Raw genomic sequence first — 22,613 nt, forward strand, 5'->3', positions numbered from 1 at the left:
ATACCAAAACTTATATAATTCAACCAAAGCAGTTCTTAGGGGAACAGTTATATCTCTAAATAGTCACATGAATGAAACAGAGAAAGAGAAGATCAATGAATTAGACATGCAACTAAAAAAAATAGAAAACGAACAAATTAAAAACCTGCAATTAAATATCAAATTAGAAATTCTGAAAATCAAGGAAAGATTAATAAAACTACTAGGAGCAATGAATAACTAGCAAAGTTGCATGATATACAATAAACTCACAGAAATCATTGGCATTTCTATAGGTAATCAACAAAGCTCAGCAGCAATAGACAGAGAAATCCCCTTTAAAATAACTGTAAACAATTTAAAATATTAGGGAGTCTACCTGTCAAGAAAATACATGAACATAAAGTTAGATCTAAACAACTGGAAAAATATCAATTGCTCATGGGAAGGCTGAGCTAATATAATAAAATGACAATTCTACCTAAATTAAGGTACTTATTCAATTAAGTGCCACACCAAACTGCCAAAAAATTACTTTATAGGACTAGAAAAAAAATTTAAATTCATCTGGAATAATAAAAGATCAATAATATCAAGTAAATTAAGGGGAAAAATGCAAAGGAAAGTGACCTAAAACTACACTATGAAGCAGCAATCATTAAAACAATTTGGTACTGGATAAGAAATAGAGTAGTTGATCAGTGGAATAGATTAGGTATGCAATACGTAATAGTCAATGATTATAATAATTTAGTGTTCGATAATTCCAAGGACTCCAGCTTCTGGATTAAGAACTCAACACAAATTGCTGCGAAAACTAGAAAAATAGTATGCAAGGTAAGGTGGAAATGGGTTCATGAGTTATATATAAAAGGTGATACTATAAGCAAATTAGGAGAACAAGGGTTAATCTACCTCTCAGATCTGTATTTTTCTTTTTTTCTTGATGTTGGTCTTTTTTCTCATGCCTTTTGGTTTAATTTTTTTATGCAACAATAAAAATGTGAAACTATGTTTAAAAGAATTGCACAAGTGTTTCTACTGGGCTTGTAGCCAAAAGAGATCTTAAAGCATTTAAGATCTCTTTTGGATGATCACCATATGATTTCTGTTATGTTTGTTATTGATAAGGGAAAGGGACCCACATATGCAAAAACATTTGTGGCAACCCATTTTGTAGTGGCAAGAAATTGGAAACAGGATGATTTCAGAGAGGCCTGAAAAGACTTAGATGAACTGATACTAAGTGAAATATGCAGAACTAAGTGATCATTATGCATGGCAACAACAGGACTATACAATGATCATTTCTGAGTGACATGGCTCTCTTCAACATTGAGAACCAATTCCAATTGTTCAGTGATGAAGAGAGTCATCTACACCCAAAGAGAGGACTGTGGAAGCTGAGTGTGGACCACAGCATAGCATTCTTACTCTTTCTATTGTTGTATGCTTGCATTTTGTTTTCTTTCCCAGTTTTTTTTCCTTCTTGAACCGATTTTTCTTATGCAGCAAGATAACTGTTTAAATATATATGCATATATTGGATTTAACATATATTTTAATATATTTAACCTGTATTGGACTACCTGCCATCTAGGGAAGGGACTACGGGAAGGAAGGGATAATTTGGATTTTGAAAAATTACTTCTGCATATGTTTTGTAAATAAAAAAATTTAATTAAAAAAAAAAGAAAACTTCTTAAAAAAAAAAAAGAATTGTACATATTTAATCTATATCAGGTTGCTTGCTGTCTTGGAGAAGGGGCAGTAAGAAGGGAGAGAAAAAAATCTGGAACACAAAGTCTTACAAAAATGAATATTGAAAACTATCTTTACATGTACTTGAAAAAAAATAGCGAGTATTATTAAAAAAAATAAAATAAAATAAACTTTCTTACCTGAAGAGGTAGAGTATCTTTGCCATCAGTGAAGTCATGGTTAAAAACTATGGCAGCCAGTACAGCAGTAGAGTTACTACTGAACTTCATATATTCTTCAAAAATGTCCTCTGAAGTAAAGCCACTAACTGTGGAAAGAGAAAAATCTTTAAATTGAGTTAGATGCATTTTTTTAATACTGCTTCTTTGATTTCATAGTGTAGGAAGTTCAAAATGAGAAGTATCCTTTACTAATGTAGGCTGACATCTTCTCTGCTATAACCAACAGTCTTGGAGAATTACCTGTGATCACAGAGTCAGTAAATAGTAAAAGCAGAAAAAAAGCCTAGGTCTTCTTGATTTACTATGCCACACTGTTTATGTAAATGAAATAATATCTGATAATTACTCTCATCTTATATATGGGACCATCAGACTACTTCATAACCCAATTCAACAAATCTTTATTAAGCAACTACTATTACAAGAACAGATACTTTTCAGGATTACCCAAGCATAACAAACTTCAATTTAGTCATAATTTCATTTCTCAGGAATTTACTTGCTTGGCTTTTCTCTTATCTACTCAGTCCTTTCCTTCAAATACTTCTAAGGTATTACTCATTATTTTGTGAGTGGCAAAGCTTTAGGACAAACAATACAATGACACATCAAAGTTCTGGGTAACCAACTTCTTTAAAAAGGAGAGATACCTAAGGTGCAGTTGATAACTGTTACCAACATAGAGATAGGGCAATAAATAAGGATATGGGAATGTGGAAGAGGGGAGAATCACTGAAGACTTCAAGATTGTGTTTATAAGTGATTAGAATGATAATGATCACCTTGAGAGAAAAGGGAGTCCAGAGAAGGAGTAAGCTTGGAACAAAATAGAATGAGTTTTTGCAGATATCTGAAATTTGAGCTAATCATAACAAACATTATGATAAAGATATCTAGCAGGCAGTTGGTAATGAAGGTCTAGAGTTTAGGTTCAACTAAAGTTGAATGTATAAATAATTTAACTCATGAAAGGTGATGAAATCATTAAGACGTACCATATAAAGAACGGGAAGAGAGGAAGAGGGCAAAAACCTTGTGAATGCCAATACTAAATTTGGAAGAAAAGGATTATGATTCAGCAAGGAAATTAAGAAGTAAATTCCAGAGAGTAAAGTGCCATAGAAGTCAAGAAAACAAGGGTGTTCAGAAGGTGACGGTCAACATTTTAAAAAGCTGCAGAATATGCAAGAAGAATGAAGCCTGAGGAAAGGCCACTGGGTTTTGATATTAAGACCACTGGTCACCATTGAGTGAGCAATTTTAGTCAACTAGAGAGGTCAGAAGTCCAATTACAAGGGATTGAGAAATGAAAATGAAATAAGAAAAATGAAGACAAGGACAAACAGCCCTTTCCAGAGCTACAGGATGTCAACTTTAGGGTTTGACAGGATCTGGTGAACATTTTCTAAATATTGGGAAGACCTTGGCATGCTGGTATACAATTAAAAATGAAGCTGGCAAATAAGGAGAAATAAAATATATAAGAAAAGGTGATGATGCAAGACAATCTCCTGAAAGTGATATGAGATGACAGGATTTAGGTGAAAAGTAGAAAGAGAAGAATCTGGGAATGTGGCAGAAAATTCCAACTCTCCATATTTCCTGCACAAGGAAGACAAAGCTGCATCTCAGGGCTAAAATAAAGCAATATAAAACCTACAGGAGTTGGAGCAAGAGAGACAATGGGAAAAGAAAGATGCCAGACCAGAGGTTTTGCCCCTGTGAAGTGTAAACTCTTCCAGGCTGGTTCCAATGAGACAATGAGAGAGTCTTGGACTTCTCTGGGTTGGGGGGGAGCTTTGGTCCCAAGCACAGGAACTTTCCCTTCCCAGACAGTGTGGGGAGTAAGGTATTTAGTTCAGGGAACATAGAAGGAATCTTTGCTAATAAGGGATGCCAGGCCAAGGTGAGACCCTGGGAGAGAAGGAACCAGCACATGCTCAGGGAGTGCAGAAGCAGTGGGGTAAGGATGCCAGTGGTTGTGGGCACTCATAAAGGTGTGGAATTCTTGGTTTGGAGTTCCAGGCCAGAGGGGAGAACTGAGAGAGAACCTATCCCAGGAATAAAGATGATTACACTAACAAGCTCTCATTAAAAAAAAAAAAAAAAAAAAAGGCTAAGGAGAAAGAACCCAATCACACAAAGTTACTATGGAAAGGGAAGATGGGGCTTCATCTTCAGGGAAGGATACTGAAAATACTGAAAAAGCCTCTCCTAACCCAAAGAATAACATTAAATGGTTTCCTGTCCCAAAAATGTATGAAAGAACTCAAAAAAAGACTTTAAAAATTAAATGAGAGATTGAGGAAAAACCAACAAAAAAGAACAATCTAAGAAAAACAATTTGATAAGTATACCCAGAATCTTAAGGGAAAAAAGTGACTCTGAAAATTAGAATGGGTAAAGAGAAGCCAGTGAAGTTATTAAAAACTAAGAAATAATAAAATAAAATATGAAGAATGAAAAAAAAAAGACAAAAATGTGAGACATAAAAAAAAAAAAATCTGGAAAACAGATCAAGAAAAAAAACATAAGAATAACTGGATTACTTAAATGCTATGACCAAAAAGAAGAAACTTGACATAATAATATAAGAAATAATCAAAGAAAAATGATTTGAAGTGTTAGAACAAGAATAAAGTAGAAATAGAAAAAAATCTACTGATCACCACCTGAAAAAAGATCCTATAAGGAAAACCTACAGGAACATCACTGCTAAATTTCAAAACTCTCAGATCAAAGAGAAAATTTTACAAGCTACAACAACCAAAAATTCAAATATGCTGGAGCTACCATTAGAATCACACAAGACTTATCAGTGACTACAATAAAAGACTACAAGTCTTGGAATATTACACATCTCAAATAAAAAGAACTACTATTAGGACTAAAAATATTATATCCAACCAAACCATTATCCAGAATGAAAAAAGGACATTTAACAAATTGCCAAATTTTCTGGATTTTGTTGCAAAAAAAAACCTGAAATAGAAAATTTGACATATAAGAGCCAAGACCAATATCAAGCAAACATCAAAGACTAATTCCAAGACACTCAATAAGAACAAACAGTTCATGTTCTACATGTGGAAATATAAATCATATTTCTAAGATTGTTATTAGAAATTGGGCAGTTCAAAAGGTAGAGCTGAGTATGATGTGATTCTAAAAAGCAAAACTGTTTAGAAGAAGTTAAGAAGAGTAATTATGTTACATGAATGATTCAGAGGAATTAGATGGCGAAGGAAGATTGCTAGTTCTAAAATGCTATACTTATTGGGAATGAGTTAAAGAGGGAATAATACATATATATTTAGAAGATTATAAAACCTTCCAAAATTTATATTAAAATTTTATTTTAAATTTGGAATGATGCCAAAATTCCAAATAGCTATTCCAAATAAATTTTTAAAATTAAAAAACGGGGAAAATATCAATTGTTCATAGGTAGGCTGGGCTAATATAATTAAAATGGCAATTCTATTTAAATTAATCTACTTATTCAGTGCCACACCAAACTACCAAAAAATTACTTTATAGAGCTAGAAAAAAATTAATCTGGAAGATAAAAGGTTAATAGTATCAAGTGAATTAAGGGAGAAAAATGCAAGGGAAGGTGGCCTAGCTATACCAGACCTAACACTAAACTAGAAAGCAGCAGTCATCAAAACAATTTGGTACTGGCTAAGAAATAGAGAAGTCAATCGGTAGAACAGGTTAAATACACATGACACAATAGTCAATGACTATAGTAATATAGGGTTTGATAATTCCAAAGACTCCGGTTTCTTGGATAAAACTCCACTATTTGACAAAAATTGCTGGCTAAAATGGAAAATAGTATGGCAGAATCTAGGCATGATCAACATCTAACATCCTATACCAAGGTAAGGTACATGATTTAGACATAAAAGATTATAGTTTAACAAATTAGTAGAACAAGGGATAGTCTACTTGTCAAATCTGTGGAAAAGGAAAGAATTTATGGCCAAAGAATAACTAGAGAACATTATGAAAAGCAAAATGGATCATAATATAATAAATTAAATTTAAAAGGTTTTACACAAACAAAGCCAATGCAGTCAAGATGGAACAGAAGCCATTCTTTTATTTTACAGACAGTGTTTCTAATAAAGATTTTATTACTTTATTTCTAAAATATATAGAACTGACTCAAATTTTAAGAATACAAGTCATTCCTCAATTAATAAATGGTCAAAAGATCTGAAGACAATTTTCAGACAAAGAAATTAAAGCTATCCATAGTCATATGAAAAAAATGCTCTAAATCACTATTGATTAGAGAAATGCAAATTAAAACAACTCTTACATACCACTTCAAACTTCTCAGATTGGCAAAGATGACAGGAAAAGATAATGATAAATGTTGGAGAGGATATGGGAAAACTGGAACACTAATACATTGTTGATGGAGTTGTGAACTGATCCAACAATTTTAGACAGCAACTTAGAATTATGCCCAAAGGCTATAAAATGTGCATACCTGTTGATCCAGCAGTCTCACTATCTCTTCTATATCCCAAAGAGATAATGAAAAAGGGGAAAGGACTCTTTTTCTAGTGACAAAGAACCAGAAATTGAGTGGCTGCCCCTCCAGTGGGGAATGGATGAATAAGTTATGGTATATGAATGTCATGGAATATTATTATTCTATAAGAAACGACTAGCAGGATGATTTCAAAGAGGCCTGGAAAGACTTAACATGAACTGATGCTGAGTAAAATGAGCAGAAACAGAACATTGTACACAGCAACAACAAGATTATGTAATGATTGTGATGGACTTGGCTCTTTTCAACAATGCTGTGATTTAAAGCAATTCCAATAGACTTTGGATGGAAAATTTTTAAAAATGATCATTACCCTCAATTGGAGAATGGTTGAGTAAATTGTGGTATATGAATGTTATGGAATATTATTTCTGTAAGAAATGACCAGCAGGATGAATACAGAGAGGCTTGGAGAGACTTACATAAACTGATGCTAAGTGAAATGAGCAGGACTAGGAGATCATTATATACTTCAACAATGATACTATATGAGGATATATTCTGATGGAAGTGGATTTCTTCGACAAAGAGAAGATCTAACTCAGTTTCAATTGATCAAGGATGGACAGAAGCAGCTACACCCAAAGAAAGAACACTGGGAAATGAATGTAAACTGCTTGCATTTTTGTCTTTCTTCCCAGGTTAGTTTTACCTTCTAAATCCAATTCTTCCTATGCAACAAGTGAACTATTCGGTTCTGCACACATATACTGTATCTAGGATACACTGTGACATATTTAACTTGTATAGGACTACTTGCTATCTGGGGGAGGGGGTAAAGGGAGGGAGGGGAGAAGTCAGAACAGAAGTGAGTGCAAGGGATAATGTTGTAAAAAAAAAAAACCTAAAAAAAAACTACCCAGGAATGGGCTCTGTCAATAAAAAGTTTTAAAAAAATGATCATCAGAGATCAACTACACATAACCCTCTTTTTACAAATAAGAAAACTGAGGTTGAGTAATTTGTATAAGTTACCTTATGACTAATAAATGGCAGAGCTAGGACTAGAACCCACTCCCCCTGCAACACACACACACAGATTCTGCACTGCACCCCAGTTTGATCTATGACACTATAATAGGTAGATTCCTACCTCAATAAAGCTGTACAGCTAATTCAGTCTACCTGTATTTGTCTGAGAAGATACCAGAAGAAATCAAACAATTTTATCAATAGGAAGTAATTTCCCTACAGAATTAGTAATTTTAACTGTAAATGTGAATGGGATGAACTCTCCCATAAAGAGGAGGAAGATAGCAGACTGGATCAAAAGTCAGAACCCTACAATATGTTGTTTACAAGAAACACATTTAAAGCAGGGAGATACATACTGAGTAAAGGTAAAAGGCTGGTTATAAAATAAACCCACGTAAGTCATCAGCATTCTTATATATCATTAACAAAATCCAACAGTCAGAGTTACAAAGAGAAATTCTATTTAAAGTAACTACTGATAATATAAAATACTTAGGAATCTATCTGCCAAGGGAAAATCGGAAACTTTATGAGCAAAATTACAAACCACTTTTCACACAAATTAAGTCTGATCTAACCAATTGGAAAAATATTAAATGCTCTTGGATAGGGCGAGCAAATATAATAAAGATGACAATACTACCTAAACTAATCTATTTATTTAGCGCTATACCAATCAGACTCCCAAAAAACTATTTTAATGACCTAGAAAAAATAACAACAAAGTTCATATGGAAAAACAAAAGGTCAAGAATTTCAAGGGAATTAATGAAAAAAAAATCAAATGAAGGTGGCTTAGCTGTACCAGATCTAAAATTATATTATAGAGCAGCAGTTACCAAAACCATTTGGTATTGGCTAAGGAATAGATTAGTTGATCAGTGGAATAGATTAGGTTCAAGGGATAAAACAGTCAACAAATATAGCAACCTAGTCTTTGACAAACCCAAAGACCCCAGCTTTTGGGATAAGAACTCACTGTTTGACAAAAATTGCTGGGAAAATTGGAAACTAGTATGGCAGAAACTAGGCATTGACCCATACTTAACACTGTACACCAAGATAAAGTCAAAATGGGTTCATGATCTAGGCATAAAGAATGAGATTATAAATAAATTAGAAGAACACAGGATAGTTTACCTCTCAGACCTGTGGAAGAGGAAGGAATTTATGACCAAAGAAGAACTAGAGATCATTATTGATCACAAAATTAAAAAAATTTGATTATATCAAATTGAAAAGTTTTTGTACAAACAAAACTAATGCAGACAAGATTAGAAGGGAAACAATAAACTGGGAAAACATTTTTTTACAGTCAAAGGTTCTGATAAAGGCCTCAATTCTAAAATATATAGAGAATTGACTCTAATTTATAAGAAATCAAGCCTTTCTCCAATTGATAAATGGTCAAAGGATATGAACAATTTTTAGATAAAGAAATTAAAACTATTTCTAGCTATATGAAAAGATGTTCCAAGTCATCATTAATCTGAGAAATGCAAAAATTACATACCTCTCAGATTGGCTAGGATGACAGGAAAAGATAATGCTGAATGTTGGAAGGGATGTGGGAAAACTGGGACACTGATACATTGTTGGTGGAATTGTGAATACATCCAGCCGTTCTGGAGAACAATTTGGAATTATGCTCAAAAAGTTATCAAACTGTGAATGCCCTTTGATTCAGCAGTGTTACTACTGGGCTTATACTCCCAAAGAGATCTTAAAGAAGGAAAAGGGACCTGTATGTGCAAAAATATTTGTGGCAGCCCTTTTTGTAGTGGCTAGGAACTGGAAATTGAATGGATACCCATCAATTGGAGAATGGCTGAATAAATTGTGGTATATGAATATTATGGAATATTCTTGTTCTGTAAGAATTAACCAGCAGGAGGATTTCAGAAAGGCCTGGAGAGACTTACATGAATTGATGCTTAGTGAAATGAGAAGGACCAGGAGAGATCATTATATACTTCAACAACAATACTATATGACCAATTCTGATGGACCTGGCCATCCTCAGCAATGAGATCAACCAAATCAATTCCAATGGAGCAGTAATGAACTGAACCAACGCCCAGCAAAAGAATTCTGGGAGATGACTAAAAACCATTACATTGAATTCCCAATCCCTATATTTATGCCCACTTGCATTTTGGATTTCCTTCACAGGCTAATTGTACAATATTTCAGAGTCTGATTCTTTTTGTACAGCAAAATAACAGTTTGGTCATTTATACTTATTGTGTATCTAATTTATATTTTAATATATTTAACATCTACTGGTCATCCTGCCATCTGGGGGAGGGGAAGGAGGGGAAAAATTGGAACAAGAGGTTTGGCAATTGTCAATGCTGTAAAGTTACCCATACATATAACTTGTAAATAAAAGGCTATTTAAAAAAAAAAAAGAAAGAAAGAAAAAAAAAAAGAAAGTAATTTCCCCTGTTCCCTTTCCTGCCATTCATCACCCTGTCCTATCCCATGACATAGCACGAATATAACCCATAATGGTTCCCTACTAACCAAATTTCTATTCTTGTCTTCAGGTCTGCTATTCTATATTACCCTCATTACCACAGACAGAATCATAAGGGACCATAGGATAGGATATTAGAAGTAATCAACTCCAACCCATTGATTTTCTGATATATGGTTGAGGCTGAATTATACTGAGAAATTTGAGCTGCATTTTATTTGTATTCTTTATCCTGTTCATAATTTCATATTCAGGAAACTTAGAATCTCAACTTTAGAGGGTCAAGAGTTTTGGGCAGGGGTGGAAACATAAGAATGTCTTGAAGGAAAAAAAAATGAATTAAAGGAAACAACTTTCCCCCCCTTGATTCCTAACCTTTCATGTCAATGCCTAAAGCTTCGTATGCATCTTCAACAATAGTCTTCACTGTCTCACTGTTTGAAGGCACATATATGAGCTCCCATTTATTTTGCTCAAAAACATTTTCAAAAAAAGTTGGAAGTTTATCGATGGGAATAAGAGTGTAATTATAAAATTTAGCAGCATTTTTCGAGACAATATAGCGAAAAAACAAAAGAAGCAAAGCAAACAGCACCATCAAGAAGAATTCTGCAATTACAACATACCGTTGCCACTTCTGAAAGAAAAAAAAAAAAAGTGTTAGTTCATGGAAGAACACATACATGAATTATCTTATCAATTCTTTTCATTCAACTTCATTCCACTTCTTTCCTTGCCTAAGAAGTGCAAGATTTTTACTTGTAAAGATACTTTTTTTCCCTACTCTACATATTCTATTCCAGATAGGTGTTTCCATGTTCTTAACTCCTTCTAGCCTAAGGTAATCAACTAGCAAAATTTGAGAAATGACACCTCAACTACAAAAAAGAATATAAAAGCTCTGTGATTAAAGCACAGTTCTCTTAGGTACTCATTTAATAAATCAACAAATATTATTAAAATCCTATTAAAGGGATTTTGTTTCTACCCTCATATCGTTCATATATGATCCTTTCTTTCTACTCACACAACTAAAATCTTAGTATAGGCCCTCATCACTATCCTACTAGAATATAAATCATAAAAAATAATAATTTTTGCAATTTTATTTTTATTCTAAAATTAATAAACACTAAATAAGATAAACATTTCTACACATATTGTATAATTGGAGAGGAAGCTATGAATCTCCATCATGTATAATTTGCTTTTCTTTTAAAGAATATAATAAATACAAACATGAATTTTCAAAGTTTAACTATGCACTATCATGCTGATCTCTTCCAACATTGATCATTTTTATATTTGTCATCTTTGCCAAATTTCAGGGTTTAGGATGAAACCTCAGTGTTGCTTTAATTAGCATTTCTCATAACATTAGTGATTTAAAGCATTTTTCTATTTTGCTGTTAATAGTTAACAATTTTCTAAGAACTGCTTATTCACATTCATTGAATACTTATTCACTGGGGAATATTTTTTGATAATATACACATAAACATCAGTTGACCATATAGCTAGGACAATAAATTCTTAGCTGAGAAATTTTACACATTCCCCTTTCCCCCCCACTAAACCACTTGACTTCTTAACATTAATACAATTAGCTTTGTTTAAAAGAATCTTTTCAATTTCATTCAATCATAAATTTTATGTTTTATGTTAACCTTTGTAAATACCAGCATAATGGATATATTATCTCATTCTTTTCCATTTTGGGGTTATAATCTTGACTATCAAAAGCATGTTTCCATTTCTTTTTCTTTTTTTCTTTCTTTTTACTGAGGCAATTGGGATTAAGTGACTTGCCTAGGGGCACATAGCTAGGAAGTATTAATTCAATTTTATTTTCAAAGCTAAATTCTCTCCCTCCCTCACTCCATTTATAATTTAATATAATATAAATGGAATGTGTCAATTCCATTTATGTAAAGATCAAAGGAGGAGTCAGGTACAGTGCAACAGGAAGTAAATAAGCAATAAAGCTTGAGACTCCCAGAAGCAGGTCTGCTGTATACTAGTGGGGACCTCCTCATGGGCAGGAACTCTGGGCACATTGAGATCCACTTCATTAAGGGAGGCGTCTCCTTCTCTGATTGGCTGTGCATGTGACCTCATAGCCCCTATATTTAAGCTGTGGGGAGGAGGAAGTCGCTTTTTTTGACTTGGTATTCAGCAGGAAGTCAGGGGCAGGATGTGAACACTTGAATAAAAGACCTTGAGCTTGCTTATGGCTGTTCTCGAGTGCTCTATCATGTTTAAACCAACATTCTTACGAAACGGTGGCCAGGGTTCTTTGAAGACCTCAGACAGAGATAAGCTTGGTAAAATTGTTTTAAGCACTGCAAAAGAAAGTGACTGGAGATTTCTCTGAGGGCCTGGGATTTATTAGGAGAGACTGGCAGGAGTTTATGCAGAGTGGGCATTAACAAGGGTATTCACAAAAGTAGTGAATGCCTTGAGTTGGCATTCCCACATTTATAAAGCAAAAAACAAAAGAGCATCACAAATATGTGTAGTCAAGCAAAACAAATTCCTACATGAGCCATGTCTAAAAAAAGGTAAAATTTTGCTCCAAGGCTATTATTTCTCTATTTGGAAGTAGCTAAAACATTTTGTCCTAAAATATCTGGAAATTCTATTGCTCACTATGACTATTAGGGTTCCTATGTCTTTCAGAGTTGTTTGTCTTACAACATTGCTATTTTCATATAAACTGTTCTCTGGTTTTGTTCATTTCATTTGCTCTAAAATCTTCATTTCTAAATTTATTTTTCCAATTACATATAAGGATAGTTTTCAACATTCATTTTTGTAAAATTTGAGTTCCAATTTTTTTCTCCTGATATAGGCTATACATCTTCAGTCTTAAGCATATTTCTGTATTATTCATGTTATGAAAGAAAAATCAGAAGAAACCCATCATTTCAAAAACACAAGAGTATTCCATCATATTCATGTTGAGAATTCCCAAGTTAAAAAACATGCCTTCAGAATCTAATTCTATGCCATCACAAATAGAATTTCTATAGTTTTGTACACATATATTTTTTAATATGTGAATACTATTTTTCTTCCTTTGGAATATAAACCTACTAGCAATATAACACTGGGCCAAAGAATATGCATAGTTTAATAGATTTCAGTTTACAATTCCATACTGATTTCCAAAACGAGTAAACAAATTTACAAGTCCACTATCAATACCTGAACCTATCTCTTTTCCCACAGTTCCTCCATTAATTGTCATTTGCTTTTCTTAGCTTTTTTGGTCAGTTTTGCCAATCTGATAGGTGTTAGGTGATAGATCAATGTTGTTTTAATTTTTATTATTCCACAATTTAAACTGTGTTTCCATATTACTATTGAGAGTTTGAATTTTTTCCTCTGAAAATGGCCACTTTATATTCTTTAACTATTTATTAATTAAGGAATGAGTCTTAATTCTTGTAAATATTTTAGAAATGAAATCTTTATCAGAAAAATTTGCTGCAAAGATTTCTTCCTATTTGACATAGTAGATTTCCTGTTTTATTTTTTTCCCTTTAAGAGTTCATGTATAGATTGTTTAATTTATTTTCTAAGATAGGATGATTTGTGTATTGTTTCCTGTTCTACTGATAAGGGCAATTCATATCTTTAAAAAATATTCATCTAAAAATAACAAAAAAATTCATATGGAAGAACAAAAGATCAAGAATTACAAGGGAACTAATGAAAAAAAAATCAAATGAAGAAGACCTAGCAGGTATAGCTAGGTATATTATAAAGTATATTATATTATATTATTATAAGTATATTATATTATATTATAAAGAAGCAGTTACCAAAACCATTTGGTATTGGCAAAGAAACAGAGTAGTTGATCAGTGGAATAGGTTAGGTCCACAGGACAAAATAGTCAATAACTATAGCAATCTAGTGTTTGGCAAACCCCAAGATCCCAACTTTTGGGATAAGAATTCACTATTTGATAAAAATTGTTGGGAAAACTGGAAATTAGTATGGCAGAAACTAGGCATGAACCCACATTTAACACCATACACCAAAATAAGATCAAAATGGGTTCATGATTTAGGCATAAAAAATGTAATTATAAGTAAATTAGAAGAACATAAAGGATAGTTTATCTCTCAGACTTGTGGAGGAGGAAGAAATTTGGAATGGAATATTATTGTTCTGTAAGAAATGACCAATAGGATGAATACAGAGAGGCTTAGAGAGACTTATATGAACTGATGCTAAGTGAAATGATTAGAACCAGGAGATTGTTATACATTTCAACAATAATACTATATGAGGATCAATTCTGATGGAAGTGGCTATCTTTGGCAATGAGAGGATCCAATTCAATTCCAATTGATCAGTGATGAACAGAATCAGCTACACTCAGCAAAAGAATACTGGGAAATGAATGTGGACTGCTTGCATTTCTGTTTTTCTTCCCAGGTTATTTTTACTTTTCAAAATGCTATTTTTCATGTGCCACAAAAGAAATGTATATATATATATGTACACACATATTATATTTTAACCTATTTAATATGTATGAGACTACTTGCCCTAGGGGAGGGAGTGGAGGGAAAGATGGGAAAAATTGGAACATTAGCTTTTGCAAGGGTCAGTATTGAAAAATTACCCCTGCATATGTTCTGTCAATAAAAAGCTATAATAAAAAAATATATATATATATCATAGATAACTTGAATCTGAGAATGCAAAAGTGATGTTCCTGCATCATTGATAATAAAAGATATTATTTTAATACCTTAAAAAAATACTCATCCATTTTCTTTAGATGGCCAATTTTACTGGCATACACTTTGGCAAAAATAGTTTATTGTTTCTGGATTCATATTTTTCATTGATGATACTGGTTTTCTTCTTTTTAAAAACTTTAAGTCTAAATTTTTCAAATTAAAAAAAAAAATGAGGTTGCAAATAATTTACCTTTTTTCTTAAAAGCTAATTGAGGGGCAGCTAGGTAGATGTAGAAAACCAAGTCCAATTTACAAAAACCAATAATTCCTCAATGAATGGGCAAATGATACAAACAGGCAATTTTCAGACAAATTAATCAAAGTAATCTATAATATTAAAAAAGTTGTAAATCACTATTTGTTGCGGCCAGCTTTTAAGAGCTCATGGCATCTGAGCCCTTTGATCTCAGAAGCGAGATGAATGGGGCAGAGGACTCATAGGGTGTGAAAATAGCTCCAGTTTATTAAGCCAGAAAACCCTGTAGATGTACATTTTTGCAAGAGTGATCAGCATGTGGACAATAGGCGATCCCCAATCACCATTCAGAGAAGCAGCTTATAGGCATTGCATATGCAAGGATTTCTGCCAATGGGAGGAGAGCCAATTCAGCAATTCAACAGCTCTCTCACAGGCCAGAGGCCCTGTTCAGGCATCCCTATTCAACCTAGCCACTGGCTGTGACCCTCTGGCTCAACACTCGTTCCCACAATCACAAATCATTGCTCTTTGCTCAACAAGGGCATTTCTGCAACATGGCAGAAAACTTACTGTACACCAAGGGTTGAAGTGGCCTCAGTACTACTGGGGGAGCTCTCAGCAGAATCCCATATTCTTGTAATTCTCCTTTTTTATCTTTTAGATAAAAAGTCCTTTCTTGAGCTGCAACTTCTGAAAGGATGGTAGAGAAAGATCTATAAAAGCATCCTAATATTACAGGGCAACCACAAAACAATAATAACATAACAACACACAGGGTAATCCATGATTCTAATTTTAACCACCATGAAAAGGTATTATCAAACTGTTTGATTTTTTCAGCAGTTTTATCTGGATTCACATTGTAATTGAGCCTGAAGTTTCAATAACTCTACTTGTGCTCCTATTTCCAATGATACTTCTCTTTTTTCTAATGGGATTAAGGTCAGTTTCTCACTTTTGACAGGAAGCACTGATACATGAGCTCTATTGATCACAAATACAGTCTGATTTTCAATTTCAGTATACAATTCCAACAAGTAACATCAAATCTACTGTTTCTTTTGGTAACAGTTACAGTCTCCCCACATAAATGCATATTTCTCTCCCAGACCGGCTTTAGTGTAGAACTGGTATTTATTTCTTGGCTAATTAATAATTATTGTCTTCTGTTTTAACTGTAAGTTCAGATGGAATGACAATCCCTTGAGCTATACATTGTCCCTTGTTAAGATATGTTTCAATATTGTCAGTGTTAATCATAGTTACAGACACAAGCACTTCTTCATATATTTGTATGATTGGGATAGCTAATGAATCCTGGGGCAGTGGAGGATTTATAACAAGGATTTTTAGTTGTTTTCCTCTTTGATACTGGTAAATGGGCACTTCACAAATAGCATGGGGGGTAGGCGGTAATAATCATTGCTCCTAATTTTTATTACTGTGAGTGTCCCTTGGCATCTAAAACTGCATACCTGTTCCTCCATTCCTGATTTATATCTGTCCCTCCTTGAGCTGTCATTCCCCAGATTGGTTTTGGGGCCCCAGTGCTGCTAAGTTGTTCAAAATATAACTTCATGTTTGTTCCCAGAGCAGCCTGAGTGGCAGTCAACTGAGTCTGTTCTACACTGCCTGGCCTGGAATCAACACTGCCCATGCAAATACTTTCCAATGATTGGGATACAAAATTTGTAACATATGAACTGAGTCCTTAAGCTGGGTTAGAATTTTAAAGCAAAGTGGCTCATGTTTGCATCTTCTCTGCCCTGGGTTAAAAGGGTCATCCTCCTCTACAACAGGATATAATTCTTCCCACTCCTCTGTGTCTTTTCCTTGATCTCTAGCTAGCTGCAAAACTTTTTGAAGTGAAGGTAAAAAATATAACAGACTATCTTTTGCTTTGTGTCCACTAAGTGTTGCTATGGTCTTTGTTTTATATTTCTGATCCTGCTTTTCCTCAGTTCTTATTTCATTTTTTACATTAGGAGAGCCTTTGAAAGACTGTAGTTCTGGAAAAGGTGGGGACAAAGGTGATGGAGGCAGGGGAGGCCATTTATTATCATCCTCCTCAGGCTCAGGAGAGAGACATTTAGTGCTAAGACATGGGCCTGTCTGTGCTCCAACTGTAAATTTCCTGACCTCCTTTTCTGGTTCTGTTTTCAGACTTGGTTTAATGAGATTATTTTATATTTTTCCTGAGCACTGTTTATCAAAAGCAGTGAGCTGTTCACCCAAAACAATCCATCTATCACAATTATAATAGCCCTCCTCAGGTAATCATGGAGAAAGTTTGTAAGCAATGTCCAGGAATTTCCTAATATCTCTTAATTGAATTGTGCACTCCTGATCTTTTAAACATTTATATATAGTCCTGACATATGCTTCCCTGTCTGAAGGGAGTAGGGTGCTTATTTTCTGCTCCATTAGGTTACTTAACTGCTTTCTGCCTCACTCTGCCTGGTCTGGAAACAGTGCAGCTCTGAAGGCTCTTCCTCCTCTGGAGTCCTCTTAGAGGTTGTCTTGAGTAAGTAGCAGTGCTTGACCACGAAGTGGTCACTCTGGCACCCTTCCAGGTTTCTTGTCCCTGTTCCCCAGGAACCAGTTGTTGTGGCCAGCTTTTAAGAGCATGACATATGAATCTTTTGATCTCAGAGGTGAGATGAATGGGGCAGGGGACTTAATAGGGTGTGAAAAGAGCTCCAGTTTATTATGCCATACAGTCTTGTTGATATGCATTTTTGCAAGAGTGATCAATACATGGACAATAGACAATCCCCAATCACCATTCAGAGAAGTACCTCGTGGGCATGGCGTATGCACAGTATCTGCCAATGGGAGGCGAGCCAATTCAGCAATTCAGCAGCTTGCTCACAGGTGAGAGGCCCTGTTCAGGCATCCCTGCTCAGGGGCCTTTAGCTGTGATCCACGGCTTACACTTGTTCCCATGATCACAAATCAATGCTCCTTGCTCAACAAGGGTGTTTTTGCAACATGGCAGAAAACTTATTGTGCATCAAGGGTCAAGGTGACCTCGGTACACCCTCTCAGCAGAATCCCATATTCTTGCAACTATTCATTAAAGAAATGCAAAATAAAACAATTCTGACCCACCACTCTACTTCTATAATATTGGTTAATATGACAGAAAAGAAAATGTTGGAGTATATGTGGAAAATTTAAAACAACAACAACAACAAAAACTAGCATATAGTTGAAGTTATTTACCAATCTGTAGAACAATTTGGAAACCGTGCCCATGGCACTATAAAACCAGGCATGACCTCTGACCAACCAATAGCAGTATTTGGTATCTATCCCAAAAATAATTTTTTGAAAAGGAAAAGCACCTACACACACACACACACACACACACATATTTTTATATGATGGAAAAGAATTGGAAATTGGGGACGATGTTCATCAATTGAAGAATGGCTAAACAAATTGTTGTATATGATTGTGTTGTAATATTATTGTGATATAAAGAAATGATGAGCAGCATGCTCTCAGAAAAACTTGTAAATACTTACATGAACTGACACAAAGTGAAATGAGCAAAACCAGGAAAACATTAACACAGGAATAGCAATATTATACAGTGATCAACTGAATAACTTAGCTATTTTCAGCAAAGGATTCATGATGTAAAATGCTATCCATGGAGTATGAATGCAAATTAAAGCACACTTTTTCTGTTTTCTTTGTTTTTCTTGTTTTCTTTTGGTTTGTATTTTCTTTTACAACATGACTAACGTGGAAATATGTCTTGCATGACTGCATCTATATCAAATTGACTGCCTTCTCAATTGGGGAAGGAAAGGCAGGGAGGAAGAGAATTTGGAACTCAAAAACAAATTACATAATTCTTAAAATTGTTTTTACTTATAATTGGGTGAAAATAAAATATTAAATAATCAAAAAAATTAAACAACGTTTAACAAAAACCTAACAATTTCTATTCTGGTATTTAATTGGAATTTTAAAATTTGTTGGATTTATAGGCTAGGTTTTTTTCCCTTCATTGTATGGTTCAAATAATTGATTTCTCTCTTTTATTGATGAAAATGTTTAGAGACATAAACTTTCCTCTAAGTAATACTTTGGCTTCATCCACTACAATTCTGGTTTCTTGTGAAATTGTTTTCATTATTTTTAATGAAACATTATTTTTTGACTCACCCAGTATTCTATAAAGATTTATTAAGCTTCTATAAAGATTTATTAAGCTTTCAATTCATTTTAAATTTTTCCTTCAAACACTTTTTTACTGAATAGGACTTTAATATATTATCAAAGATAAATGATGTTTTCTATTTTAGCTTTTTTCATTTATTTATGAAGTTGTTATGCATCAATATAAGGTCAATTTTTGTAAGGGTGCCATGCACAGTTGAGAAATGAATATACTCCTTTCTTTTATATTATTACAATTTTACTTTCTATTTCTCCTTGTAATTTACTTAATTTTTCCTGTAAGAATTTAAATGTTATGAATTTGATACATATATGTGTTTTATGTTGATATTAATTCATAATCTATGGTATCTTTCAGCATAATGAAATTTTCTTATTTATCTCTTTAAAGGTCTATTTTGGCTTTTACTTTATCTAAGATTACAACTCATGCTGTTTTTACTTTGCTGAAGTCCATAGATTCTACTCTGGTTCCTTATATAAACTCTTTGTTTCAAATGTATTTCTTGTAAATAACATATTGTTGGATCCTGCTTTAGAATCATTGTTATTTTCTTTCTTATAGATAAGATTATACCACTCACATTGACAACTGTGTTTGTTAATTTCCTATTTCTTTTTTTGCTTCATGTATTTTTCCTTCCCTATCTTCAAGAGCTCTTTTTGCTTCTGACTAACTTATATCTTGATCAAATCTCCCTCTTTCATCTTCTTTCCTCCTATTTCATTTTTAGGTAAAATACAGTTCTATATCTAGCTATGTATATGTTTATTCTTCCCTCCTTTGCTCAGTTCAGATGAGAGTAAGGTTCAATTGTCATCACTTCTTCCCTATTCCCTCTTCTTTAGTGTTTAGATTGCTACATGTACTTTTCACTTATATATTTTCCCCCATTCTTCCTTTCTCTTTTACTCTTCTCCAAAATATTGCTCTTTCTATTCTTCAAAAATCCTCAAAACATGTACGTGGCTCTTTTCAATGTGAAGTAATTCAGGCCAGTTCTAATGGTCTTGTGATAAAGAAAGCCATTTACCCCCAAAGAGAGGACTGTGGGGACTGAATATGGATCACAACATAACATTCTCACTCTATCTGTTATTGTTTGCTTGAATCTTCATCATTTTCTTTTTTTGGTTTGATTTGATTTTTCTTGTGCAGCACGATAATTGTATAAATATATATACATATGTTGGATTTAACATATATTTCTACCAGGTTTAACATATATTGGACTACTTGCCATCAAGAGGGCAGGAGTGGGAGAAGGGGGGAGGGGACTGGAACACAAGGCTTTGCAAGGGCTAATGTTGCAGAATTATCTATGCATATGTTTTGAAAAATAAAAACCTCTAATTAAAAAAAAAAAAACCATCAAATAAGCAGAGCCAAGATGGTGGAGTGAAGTCAGAAAGCTGCTTTATTTTCCCATTTTCCCTTGAAAACCACATGAAACCAAGCCTCTGAACAGAGCCTGGAACAACAGAGCCTATGAAAAGAAGAATGAAACTATTCTCCTATGCAAGAGAGACTGGAAGGACTACAGGCAAGGTCACTCTCCTTGGTGAGGTATGCTTAGCCTAGCTCAGACGTGTCTGGGAAAGTCAGTGAGAGGGTCTTAAGGCAGTTCTGCAACCAAAACCTCATGAATTGGGCAAATGGAAACTACTGACTCTATGGGACATCAATAATCAGTGAAACTAAACTAAAAAGAATGAAAAAAATATTTTAGCAAATCTTTTTGTGGTGCCAAGGAACTAGAAATGGAACGGATGCCCATCAGTTGGGGAATGGCTGAATAAGTTATGGCATATAAAAATAATGCAGTATTATTGTTCTATAAGAAATAATCAGCAGCCTGATTACAGAAAAACCTGGAAAGACTTACATGAATGGATGCTGAGTAAAGTGAACAGAACGAATATAAAACACTGTACATCCTGTTGTAAAATAGCAAGATGTGCAATGATCAATTATGACAGACTTGGTTCTTCTCAGCAGTTCAGTGATCCAAGGCAATCCCAATAAACTTTGAATGGAAAACATCATCCGCATCCAGAGAGATAACTATGAAGACTGAATGAATCAATATATGCCAAGTTCACTTTTTTTCTTATTTTCCTCATGGTTTTTCCCTTTTGCTCTGATTTTTCTTTTCCAACACAATTCAGATGGAAATATGTAAAAAAAAAAAATCAATGTACTTATTATATACCCCCCCAAAAAAAAATTTCATGTGTAACTGGGGAAAAAAGAGATTGCCTTTAGTATTAAAAATGATTTTTATCTTTCTTAATGTTACTCTCTTATCCCTAATTTATCCTGTAAATAACTATGCAAAAAAAGTTATGCAAAATTCCCATTTAGTTGTCTTCTTGCTATTTCCTTTCTTAGACTCTGTCCTTCTTGACATCATAAACTTTTTTCTGTTTTTCTTTGTATTTTCAGAGCTTGAGTGCTTAAAAATTATTAAATGATTAATTTATCCTATCAAATAATTTTTTAAAATAAAACAAAAATTATCAAAACATAACAGAATCACTTTTAGAATGTCTAATTAGACATTTTAATGATTTCTGATGGAAGAGTTTTGAAATAATATTTTTCAGTTCCGATGGTAGAATAAGCAGTGGCTAGCTGTAATTCTATGTTCACCTGGAAGCAAACGTAAAATAGTGCCCCAAGACAGGTCCGGGAAGAAGATGGAGTGATAGACTCCAGATCCAGGTGCTACCCCATGCTTTGATGTAGCCCCAGGCAAAGCATTCTTCAGAGGCCAGACCACCAAGTACACACCTCAACAAAGCTTAGCAGCCAGATCACCATATGCTTCAGGACAGACCCTGGCAAAGGGAGATGTCAACTCTATGGGTAGCTAAGCAAACAAGTAGCCACCAGCATGAATCCACCATGATTCAGCATAGCTCCAGGCAAGCAGGCAGCCTCTAAAGGTCAGACCATCATATGCTGCAGTGTAGCTAGAAGAAAATGCAGAAACACTTCACCAGGTTTCAGCACTTGCCAGACACTTGCCAGCACTAGGACCCCAGCTCAGCATCAGGCAAGCTGCTAGCAGCACCAGTCACTCCCTCCCTCTTCCTGGAAACCAATCCCCTCAGTGTAGCACTGGCAGTCACTGGAGACTTGTACTTGAGACAGTACTTGTTCTATCCCAGCACCAGAGGTCAAAAATTAAAAGAAAAAAAAGCCAAAAGAATGAGAAAAAAAAAAGAATGTGACTATAGAAAATTATTATAATGACAGGGAAGACCCAGACACAAACTTAGAAAAAGACATCAATATCAAAATAGATATGGGCAAAATCCCAAAGGATAATGGGAAGTGATCTCAAACCCATAAAGAATTCATGGAAGAATTAAAAAAGAAGCTCAAAAATCATATAAGAGGTGGAAGAAAAACTGGAAAAAGAAATGAGAATGATACTAGGAATTATGAAAAATGAGTCAACAATTCAGAAAACTTCTTAAAAAGTAGAAGTGGCCAAATGGAAAAGGA

At 34.0% G+C, this 22,613-nt stretch overlaps 1 protein-coding gene across 14 annotated transcripts in view; it reads right to left on the reverse strand.

Annotated features, from left to right (window-relative positions):
- The window catches only part of LOC100928701 (ATP-binding cassette sub-family A member 3), a 251,867-nt gene that overhangs the window by 180,155 nt on the left and 49,099 nt on the right, over positions 1 to 22,613 (reverse strand). For 7 of the 14 annotated variants that reach the window (XM_031942186.1, XM_031942161.1, XM_031942150.1 and 4 more), the window contains exons 1-2: positions 10,322 to 11,738; positions 1,881 to 2,008 (exon numbers count right to left, since the gene is read on the reverse strand). In XM_031942186.1, coding sequence (XP_031798046.1) covers positions 1,881 to 2,008; positions 10,322 to 10,631 — 438 coding nt within the window. In that variant the 5' untranslated portion in view covers positions 10,632 to 11,738. Of the gene's footprint in view, positions 1 to 1,880; positions 2,009 to 10,321; positions 11,739 to 15,475; positions 18,264 to 22,613 lie in introns of those variants that run through there. The other 7 variants (XM_031942204.1, XM_031942220.1, XM_031942199.1 and 4 more) reach the window with 4 other exon arrangements.

Source organism: Sarcophilus harrisii, chromosome 1 (assembly GCF_902635505.1).
Source record: "Sarcophilus harrisii chromosome 1, mSarHar1.11, whole genome shotgun sequence".
NCBI lineage: Eukaryota > Metazoa > Chordata > Mammalia > Dasyuromorphia > Dasyuridae > Sarcophilus > Sarcophilus harrisii.